The 10,849-nt window shown below is 48.1% G+C and overlaps 1 protein-coding gene across 1 annotated transcript in view; it reads left to right on the forward strand.

Moving 5' to 3' along the window:
- The window catches only part of NAPB (N-ethylmaleimide-sensitive factor attachment protein, beta), an 11,113-nt gene extending 277 nt beyond the window's left edge, over positions 1–10,836 (forward strand). The window contains exons 2-11 of the mRNA XM_010574905.1: positions 2,404–2,483; positions 3,116–3,232; positions 4,362–4,408; positions 4,531–4,608; positions 5,623–5,678; positions 6,125–6,209; positions 7,833–7,937; positions 8,221–8,289; positions 8,675–8,725; positions 9,270–10,836. Coding sequence (XP_010573207.1) covers positions 2,404–2,483; positions 3,116–3,232; positions 4,362–4,408; positions 4,531–4,608; positions 5,623–5,678; positions 6,125–6,209; positions 7,833–7,937; positions 8,221–8,289; positions 8,675–8,725; positions 9,270–9,374 — 793 coding nt within the window. The 3' untranslated portion in view covers positions 9,375–10,836. The remainder of the gene's footprint in view (positions 1–2,403; positions 2,484–3,115; positions 3,233–4,361; positions 4,409–4,530; positions 4,609–5,622; positions 5,679–6,124; positions 6,210–7,832; positions 7,938–8,220; positions 8,290–8,674; positions 8,726–9,269) is intronic.
- Positions 10,837–10,849: the final 13 nt, after the last annotated feature.

A 10,849-nucleotide genomic window follows, 5' to 3' on the forward strand; every position in this document is an offset into this window, starting at 1 on the left:
AGCTCCTGCCCTGCCCGCCTGGGTGCTGTGGCCCCCCCCAGAATGGGTGAGTGTCTCCTTTAGTCTCTGCAGCCGGTGGGCTGTGTTAGGGCATAGCGAGGGGGAAAAAACACAGCGCCCCCCCCCCCGAGCATAGCAGGGGTGAGCCGGGCCGGGGGTGCTCCAGCACCCCCCCCTTCCCGGGTGCTGCGTCTCCTGCAGCTGCCCATGGACACAGCGGTGTGATGAGCCCACTCGGCCTCTGCAGCTCAGGGCACCTGCCTGTGCCTCCCCCCGCCCCGGTCAACCAGCTGTGGGGGGGGTGGTGTCCCCGAGTCCGGCTCCACGGCGGCTGCGTTCATCCCAGCTTTATCCCGATGGGGACTCGCCACTGGTAATCCTCTCAGGGCCGCGGCGTCACTGGGGTTCGCCCTGGCAAGGGCTGGCATCTCCCCTTACGCCGGGGAGTGTCCTCACCCCACCGGGCAGCGGCGACAGCACCCAAAGGCTCTGCTCGGGGCTGCTGGGAACGGTGCCGGGGCGAGGCTTGAAGCCCCCCATTCTCCTTGAGGCTTTTTGCAGCTCCGGGGGGGGTTTGGACCAGGCTCGGGGGTTTTACAGATGATTTTCTGCCCAGCGAAGCTGCGGTCCCCTCGCAGCACCGAGCCCACAGCACGGGGCATGGAGACCTTCTGGAGCGATGGGTTGCTGGGGGGGAAGCAATACCCTCAGAAAATGGCAGAGCTTCCTTTTTACGGGGTCTTTTTGTTCAAAAGTAGATACTCCTGGGCGTGCGAGAGCCATGCCTGGAAGGGTTTTGAAAAACTAGCAGTTTTGGCCACCTCAATCTTGGCTTTTTTTTTTTTTTAATTTTAAGAAAAGAGCATTTATGGAAGTGATGCTCCTGTGGAGGCCTCGATGTTTCTAAACAACAGCCTAGAAAAATCTAGTGCCTGCAGCCCTAAAAACAGAAGTTTTAAAAATAAATTCCTTCCCAGCCTCCAGCAGATTAATCAGGCAGGGTGTGCTCCAGGGGCATAATCCGGGCAGCAAATTGCCACAAATCCTTGAAGCGAACTGGCGGAGATTTCGAGAGGCAAATTTCTCATTTTCTTGGGCAGCAAACAGATGCAAGAAAAATTGCTTTTAAAATGGAAGAAGAGGTGGTGGGTGACTTTGCTCTTGGCATCCTCCTGGAGAAAGGGGGTGCCCAGGCTGCTGAGTGCCCAGCCAAAAGTGTTATCAACAGCCGGGCTTTTTTCCTGAAGAGCTCCATTAGCTTGCACAAATGCTTTTCTTTTTTATTTTTTTTGAGACTAAAAGGCTGAAAACCACCCGGGTTTGGACGCCTTGCAGGGTGTAGCATTACCTCGCGCCACCTCCTTTGGCTTTAGTTCATGCAAAAGGCGGCTTGCAAGGGCAAGAAGCAGTGCAAAAAACCCGCCTGTGCTTAGAAATGAAATGTGGTTGTCTGCCAGAAGAAGGAAGGGATTAAAAAAAAAAGGCACTAATAAATGTTGTTGCCTCCTGCGCTGCAGCCCTTTCCAGGGTCAGCAGGACTGTGTGCTGCAGAGGGCAGTACCGAGCTTATAGGAGTAAGTCCATGAAGAAATCTGCATTTTATAAACAAAATATTTAACTTCTCTGTCAAGATAAATTAATCATTAATCATCCGGTTTGGGGAGCCGAATTACGCTCCTAAACCCCACCAGTTAGGCTTCTGTTGAGTTGTTCTTTCGCAGCAAGTTGTCTAGCATCTCGTAATTTTTGGTTTGCTTTATGTTCTCTAAATGATATGGTAGTTTGTCATGTTAACTAGAGTTTGCTTTCTGCAGGTGTTTTTGCTGAGTGTCTCATGAGACTCTGACGAGTCAACTGTTCCTTCCCAAAAAGGAGGGGCCCAAGTCAAGGAGCGGATGGGGGCTTGCTCCAGGCTCCAAATTCTTTAGGAATGTGCAAAAACCCTAAGCTGCTATTTCAGGAGTGGGTTTTGTCTGCTTCCCTGTCCCTGCTTTATGCAATGAAAAACTCTGCCTCCCCTTTCTAGCAAGGGCTTGGTTACTCGGTGCCTGCCACCTCTGCCTGCTCCCCATTCGCAGTGGGGCTTGGGGGACCCCGTTCGGTGCTAACTGAATTTCTCCCCACTTCCACCGTGCGTTGGTAATGAGCTGGCGCCCTGGGAGAAGGGCTGGCGAGGGCAGGGGGCTGCCGGTCCCCCAAATCCAGCCTTCCCCTCTCTGAGCAGCGTGATGCTCACCCTGCATTTTAAAATTAGGGTGATCAGCCTCATCAAGCCCGGAGGGGCCACGTCGCCCATGCGCACGGGGTTGTAACACCCCAAGTCCTATTTCAGCTTTCGGCCCCTGTTTTGGGGCCAGCATTTCATTCTGGCACGGTGTCAGGGGCTCTCTTGTTGCATTTCAGGGGCAACACCAGGGTGGAGGAAGCCTGCGAAATGTACACCAGGGCTGCCAACATGTTCAAGATCGCCAAAAACTGGAGTGGTGAGTACAGCCCCCGCCGTTGGGGTAGCTGATGCCGGAGTGACCCACGAGAACCTGAGCATCTTCCTGCAAATTATCGCAGGGGTGTTTTATATCCTAGGCTGTTTCCATGGGAATGGTCCCTATGGCGATGCAATTCCTCTGCTCTGCCCAGCCCTGCGATCCTTTAAATATTGGGAGGGTGGGCAAAGGGGGGTGTCCTGAATGTTCCTGATGTTAAATTAGTTGGGGTGCCGTTTACCATTTTAAAATGAAAGTTTGTAATTCTGCAGGGAAGCCTGCTAAAGGGACGCTGCCCTGGATTTGCTCGTCAAGCAGGGAAGTACCTTTGGGGTGGGACGTCAAATCTGGTGGGTTTCGAGATCCAAGGGATCCCCCTTGCTGATCCAGTAGATGCAGGGCACAGTCAGTAGTGAGGATGAACATGCGTTGCCAAGGATGAGCGTGCATGTGGGATGCCCCCACTGTGCCCCATGGGGACAGGCTTAATCCACAGCAGACGAGCAGTGCCCGGACACAAATGATTGGGGGTTGTTGCATCTCTTGACCTCTCTGGGTCCTGGGAAGCGACACACGCTTTGCCGTTACCGGGCTGGAGGGGTACATGGGGTCGGTGTGCACTTCTCTCCCAGCTGCAGGAAATGCGTTTTGTCAGGCGGCCAAGTTGCACATGCAGTTGCAGAGCAAACACGACTCGGCCACCAGCTTTGTGGACGCTGGTAACGCCTACAAAAAAGCAGACCCACAAGGTAAGGGGAGCGAAATCCGGGATTGTTTCTTGCAAAGCTGCTTAGCGGCAGAGGAGGTGGCTCGCCGAGGCTTTCAGTAGTCACCGGGGCTGTGGAGCCTTGCTGCATGCTACTCGAAAGCCGTAATACTGCACTTCTGCTTCTCCAGAATAGGCTTTCAGATAATGCGAGCTAGTCGGCATCGTTCTGGTCTTCTGTGTGGATCGGCACGTGTATGGGTGTCATCTCTAGGTGATCTCTGGTACTTTGGCTTACGCTGAAGTGTGTTGATTGTGAAGCACTGCCCCTCGATAGCTTCCTTGCTGGTTCAGCTTGACTTTGGAGACATTCACTTCTTAAGGATTACTTAAGGCAGGTCTCAGGTGTGGATCACAGTGGGATCCCTGCCCTTAGCTCCAGCCCCGTTCCCAGGGGTTTCCTCAGGGCAGAGAGGTGGGTGGAAAACGGACTGACCTTTGATGGGATGAGGATAAAGGAACTGGATTCTTTAAATCTGGTCGTAAAGAGCAGGGTTGTGGTTTTCTGGAAAACCTCTGACTCCCTTTACCCTAGCTGAGTGTTTGGAAACACACCAACCAACCGCCCAGTATTACCCATGCTCTTCTGTGCCAGGGGGCTGAATAAACTAACTCGGGGCTGATAATACTGTTTTATAATTGTAAAACACCCAAATTTCCCAGAAAATGGCAGCCCCTGCATGTTTATGAGATTGGTATTTTGAATTTTGCTCTGTTTGAGGGTGCAGCCTGACAAACCCAGGGTACAAGTCATTTGTATTTTGCCCATCCTAATTTTTGACTGTTAGCTTTCAGCATTGGAATTTTTGCCAGGGCGAACCAGCAGGCTGTCGGCGGGATGGGGGTGTTTGGGCTGGGTGAATTGAGATTAGATCTGCAGGTGCAAAAATGCGGGGGACGTTGCATCTGTAGGTCTTAGAGGTTGAAAATGTTATGTCTGTCGTTCGAGATATACATAAATGTGTGAGTAGATACTTATTTGAGAAGCTGGTGTGTGAGCTGATGAAGAGTAATGTTACCAAGATCTGATTTTTGGAGGGCGGGAGGTCTTGGGCTGGGAAATCTGATGTGCTGGCTGACTTTGTTGTTTTTCCTGAACACTCATGCTGCAGAGGCCATCAACTGCTTAAATGCAGCTATCGATATCTACACTGACATGGTAAGAAGCTGCACTGGCAGCTCGTGGACCGATGTGCTTGTAAGAGATGCAGCTCCGTAAATGCTGTGTGTGCTGGGTGGAGGGGGAGCCCCCATCTCATGTACAACCTCTGCCTTCTCTAGGGGCGATTCACTATCGCTGCCAAGCACCACATCACCATTGCGGAGATCTACGAGGCTGAGCTGGTAGACATTGAAAAGGTAAGGATGTCGGGCACTGCTGGTACCGCTCTGCAGGTGCTGCGGTGGTGGCTGCATTTCCTTCCCCGGCCAGAGCAGTGCCGAGCTCAGCGCGGCCAATAAAACCCATCTCCTGTCCGGCACCAGGCTTCTTTATGTAGGTGCAAGTCATCTGTAACTTGAAGTTAGTTTTAACAGGGTGAGCGATGATTTTCCCAGCATGGGTCTCTGGTGGGGCAATCCTGACTCTTTTGCGTGCTTCTCTGCTGAGCAACAGCACGGCAGGGCTGGCAGAAACACCCAGGTGAGAAACCTTCTCAACTGAAGTGGTGTTTCACGTCTGAAAAGCACTGCAGGAAAGTTGTGGGGCAGTTCTATAGCAATTTTCTGATGCACCCAAAGGAGGCTGCTGTTACTTTTAGTTCACAGTTCAGCACCGACCCTCTCTCGTTTCCATAACCAAGGGCCCTGAGCAGGAATCCTGCAGCAGCTCAACTGGCTGCAAATCTTCTGCTTGGAAGTTTGCAGAACAGAAATTTGTGGTTTCTAGATATTATTTTCTAGACAATCATTGGCTTCCTCAGCTCTGCTTTGTTGGATCCCATCTGTCTCTGTTAATGACTTCAGTGTTGCCTCTCCATGTGCAGCCCCACTTAAATCAAGCCCTGCTATGTCAGGGCTGTTCTGTTAAGTGGTTTATTCTATTGTGGCAAACCTGGCAGAAGCCTTTGCGCACTGTGATTGTAAGTGTTTGTAGTCATTACCTCAAGAGTAGTGTCACCCGTATCAAATCTGCACTGGAGTTCGGGACACTTAACAAGGTCACGGTCAAATTTCCAAGGGCAGCCTCGTGTTTTGAGTGTGCAGGGGATGCATGGCAGCGTTTCGCTCCACCAGAAGCCCCACAGCGTGTCATGACGCTGCTCTGTTTACGTGCAGAATGGAAAAGCTTTTGTGAATGTGGTCTCTGTACACTGGTCTGACCAAAAATTGTACTTCACAAGTGACGTTCAAGCACGATGTTTCTGTCCCCAGGCGATTGCACACTACGAGCAGGCTGCGGACTATTACAAAGGAGAGGAGTCTAACAGGCAAGTGATCTTTATAAGGAGTCACAACAGGGAAGGGCTGGAGATGGGGATTTGTCCTAGATGGCCCACGCGCTTGCACACCTTGCCTGCCAGCCTCTTCTAAAATGTCCGTCGGTGGGATGCCCAAGTCCTGCTTAGATTTCTGTTTAAGGTTCTCATCCTGCAGGCAGGCGTGTCTGGTTTGGGGTGCCTGGTTTGGGTGCAGAGAAAGCATGGAGTGTTTGAACAGTGTCTTGACAGCAGGTCCGTGTTGAGCTGAAGGTCTTTGTGCCTTTCTGTGTGTTTTAATTTTGGCTGTTAAAAAGAAAATTCCCCTAATTTGCAGCTTTTGGGTCCCACTTTTTTATACACTAAGTACTACAGGTAGTGCTTGGAGGTACCAGGGTATGGATTTCTGCCCCCTCCCGGGACACAATTACTTACTTTAATGCTATAATTGATTGTAGCTCAGCCAACAAGTGTCTGCTGAAGGTGGCTGCCTACGCCGCGCAGCTGGAGCAGTACCAGAAAGCGATAGAAATCTATGAGCAGGTGAGGGCGTGCGCTTGTCCAACGGGGCTGGGGCAGCCTGGCTGCCAGCGCCTGTGTGGTGCTGGCCCTGTGCTGGCCATCGCGTCCCTCGGTGGCTGCGGCTGAGCTCCTGTCCCTTGCGCTGCCATTGGGGCAGTTATGGCAATCTCGGTGGTGGGGATGTGATGAGTTTTCCTCTGTAAGACTGAGTTTTCCAGCTGTGTTTACCCATGGCTAAATTCTTAAGGACTGTCCTACACATGGGATGTTTCAGGTCTGGTCAGGGGTGAAAGGTTTTCTTGTTTAAATGGTGCTGCAGATTGGATGAGAGATGTGAATTAGAGAAAATCGTGAGCCAAAAATTTCTTGAAAATGAAAAGCAGGTCAGTGTGTCGGTCTCGCAAAACTGCCGTGGCCTAGAAGCTCCTATCTTTCTTATTTTGGGGCCGATTATGCCTTTATGAGACTGTCGTGGTTTAACCCCAGCCAACAACTATGCACCACGCAGCCACTCACTTGCTCCTCCCCCACCCCCCCACCCCCCCCCGGGGGATGGGGGAGAAAATCGGGAAAAGAAGTAAAACTTGTGGGTTGAGATCAGAACAATTTTAATAGAACAGAAAAGAAGAAACTAATAATGATAACGATAACACTAATAAAGTGACAGCAGTAATGAAAAAAGGATTGGAATATACAAATGATGCACAGTGCAATTGCTCTTCACCTGCCAATCGACACCCAGTTAGTCCCTGAGCGGCGATCCCCCTGCCCCAACTCCCCCCAGTTCCTGTACTAGATGGGATGTCACCTGGTATGGAATACCCCGCTGGCCACTTTGGGTCAGGTGCCCTGGCTGTGTCCTGTGCCAACTTCTTGTGCCTCTCCATCTTTCTTGCTGGCTGGGCATGAGAAGCTGAAAAATCCTTGACTTGGTCTAAACACTACTGAGCAACAACTGAAAACATCAGTGTGTTATCAACATTCTTCTCACACTGAACCCAAACATAGCACTGTACCAGCTACTAGGAAGACAACTCTATCCCAGCTGAAACCAGGACAGAGACATAGTTTGCTCCTTGGCTTTTAAGAGTTACTTTAGCTTATTGAAGGCATTTTTTCCTGCAAATCCTATTGTTTCTGGAGAAAGGCTGGGGGAAGCAAATCTACAGTTACACTTTTGATGGTATTTACAAATCCATTTGGCAGAAAATTTCCCCCAAAATTTGTAAACTTGATTGCTCTGCCTTTGTGTCAGGTATTTAGCTGGGAATACTTGCAGTGCTGCTTTTGTGCTTCTGGAGGGTTAATATTGGAGCAGGTTTTCACAGTCGACTTGCTTTCCCCCTTCTCCATCAGACAGGACATACTGAGATACCAGTGTGGCACGCCTGAACTGGTGCGGCGGCTCCCTGGGGTGTGCTCTCACAGCTGCCTGCGAGTCTCTGACTTCGCTTGCGATTAGTTAAAAACTGTCTGGCTTCCCAATAGCTTTTTGTATGGGCGCTGGCATTTTTTTCCACGGTCTTTATTTGCAGACAGCTGTGTGGTGCTGCGTGTAATTTTAATCAGCTGTTTTGTTTTTAATTCAGTTCTTAATGATGCAGTTTTCTTTCCCAACTCTAATAATATCTTTTTTGCGCCTAGGTTGGAACAAACACGATGGATAATCCTTTGCTCAAGTATAGTGCGAAAGAGTATTTCTTCAAAGCCGCTCTGTGCCACTTCATCGTGGATGAGCTGAACGCGAAGGTCAGTGGGCTCAGAGCAGTTATCCGAAACTTTCTGCATCCCTCTTAATCCTGCCAGCTGAGACACGTTCTTGCATGCACGGGAATTTGCATGGCTGTTGCACAGACTGAAGCTTGAAGTGCTGTAGTGTCGAATTGGATTTACTGTGAATACTCGCTCTTGGATTTACTATGAATATTTTCCCAAGCTCTCTGTGCAGTTTTAGGACTGGAAGGCAAAAACTGAAATAAAAAGCAAGCAGTTTTGTGTGAAACAAGTGTAAGGGTTGTCTTCTCTCTTTCAGCTTGCACTTGAGAAATACGAAGAAATGTTCCCAGCGTTCACAGATTCACGGGAGTGCAAGCTATTGAAAGTGAGTATGAAAATAATAGTCATGCTTGAAAATGCATACTGCTCTTTACTTTGTGCTTTTTCACTTTGCAATAGATTTGGTCTTCTATTAGAACGTTTTAGAGGACATCACTCACTTTGCATTGGGTTTATACCAGACTTGGGGAAGTAGCTGCAGCAGCAGGATGATTATTCTAGCTAACTTAAAAAAAACAAGCCCCAAACTATTTCTGTGTTCATGGCAGGTGGTTTGAACAGGTTGCAAAGGTGCTGCTGCTGGACATATGGGTGCCCTGCAGTGTGGGTGGAGAGGTTCCCTCTCTCCTGGGGACAAGATGCCCCCACACTGGCCCTGCAGGAACATGTGGCAACAGAGCATTTTCTAATTTTTAATGGTATTCTCCTAGAAACTGCTGGAAGCCCACGAGGAGCAGAACTGTGAGGCGTACACCGAGGCAGTAAGTAGTCATGAATTTGCTAAGGTGTGCTTGTGGATGGTGGATTGTTCCTTCTTTTTTTTTTTTATTTTTTTTTTATTTATTTTTTTTTTCCACCAGTACCTGTGCACTTAAATGTTGGATAACTTGTTGCCTGAGCTCTGTGACCCAGTCCAGTGGAGCAGAACACCAGGCACATCACTGCTTAAACATCCTGCCACAAAACAACCTGCAGGAGAGATGGACACTAGCAGAGCTGCTTCCAGCCTGGGCTCTAGCACATCCCAAACTTAATACTTTAAAATTACTAGTTTATTGTTGAGAGTTAAGTAAAGATCCTGCCCAGTTTTGCTCCAGTTCCTGTCTGTGTTTGACAGTGGCTTAAAGTGCTCTGTGTGTTTTTGGATAGATGGATAGATATCTTTTTTTTTTATTTAATTTTATTTTTTTCTCTGGGAAGAGTAGAAGTTTTAAAAGACCATACTTCAAGAGCTACAGAATGCTTCTTTTGCAGCAGTCTCGTTTGCTTTCCAATATCTTAATTTAAACTATTTTTTTCTAATAGGTTAAAGAATTCGATTCAATATCGCGGTTGGATCAGTGGCTTACAACCATGTTGCTTCGCATCAAAAAGTCAATCCAAGGAGAAGGGGACGGGGACCTGAAGTGAATCGTGCGTGGTATTTGTGGCATGCAGCCTAAGTAATCTGTTCTTGTGTTACAGCCAAGGACCACTATGGGATATGTGATAAAATATCTAGCTTTATTTTGTTGCTTACAAATCCAATGACTTGTGTGTTTCGTTAGTATCCTGCTCTTTGTTGTGACAACATGGGTAGATGAGAAGCGATGCTCTGGGTATCACTGGCAGATCTCTCTGAGGCAAAAGAAGTACTTCTGGCAGAAATCCTTTCTTGGTTTTGTTAGCTGATGAACCCAAAGTCTGCACTTGCAACTACTGGTTTTTCCTGCTGTTCTGTCTTAAGGCTCAATACCATCGATTACAGCATGTAAATATTTTGTCTGTGCCAGTACAGTACAAATAATTGCTTCTGAGCTGTTGCTGTATCGTTACCGTTTTCTGTTTCTAAATGGACCTCTGTCAGATAGACTTGGATCTTGGGTTCGTTTGTTTTTTTTTTTTAAATGATTGAGCTTTTTTAATGGTGCTAGTGAACGGCTTTGTGACTCTTACATACAGTATGCATGTGTGTGTATACATCCTATACAGATACATGTGTGCACCTATAAATACAGAATAGGTAATGACCTTGTGCTGAAAGCATTACACGCTAGGGGACAGGACTGCTGAGATTGGCGTTAGCCCTCCAGACAGTTGTCGCAAGTAGACCTAGTTAACGGTGTATTTTGTATTTCAGATCTAAATATAAAATGTAAGGTTCTTCTATATTTTCTTGGATCTATTTTTCCACTTCCTTTATTTTGTGGTGCATCCCATCCCTCCTACCCTGAGATGACTTGACCCAAGTAATAATCTATTTTTCTAACTTTTCATTTACACAACTCCTGCTGCAATCTCTACTACAGGTCTTTTGTGTGCGCGCCAGGCAATACCCATTAGTTTCTGACCTCTCTGCTGTTGGCGACACTGCCCTCATTCTCATGATGTGCAAAGGTGTTGACTGAGACTTGCTGTTATACAGAAACTTTAAGTCATCTGGGTGACAGATGAATCGAGCTTGCTTTGAAAAGGTGTAGATGCGTTTAAAAATTCCTGCAGTAATTTTAGAAAGGTGTTTTAAAATGTCTGCAAGCAAGGCTCTTCTGTGCAATGCTTTGTTTAATGAGCAATGATTAAGCTACCTATTATTTCGTGTATATATTAAGAGGGACTTGGGAGCCTATGCAATTTGTTGGGAGAAGGGGAGTTGTCACTCAGTATTTCTCTGCAATGAAGAGATTTTTCAGCTGTGCTACTGACATATAAAGAATGGAAAAGTAATTAATTAACTGCTTTATTTGGCACAACTGCTGTTTAAGTGGGCCCTCCTCCATGGCCAGAGTGGGAGTATCACAGTAGTGCCCAGCGTGGACTCTGCCCGTTGTTCCTTGTGATGAAGCAATACTCTCTGGCAACCAAAATGCTGGCTTTTGCACTTCAGTTTGTTTTTAATCTAGATATTT

The sequence above is a fragment of the Haliaeetus leucocephalus genome, unplaced genomic scaffold (assembly GCF_000737465.1).
Source record: "Haliaeetus leucocephalus isolate CR32 unplaced genomic scaffold, Haliaeetus_leucocephalus-4.0 Scaffold450, whole genome shotgun sequence".
NCBI classification, from domain to species: domain Eukaryota; kingdom Metazoa; phylum Chordata; class Aves; order Accipitriformes; family Accipitridae; genus Haliaeetus; species Haliaeetus leucocephalus.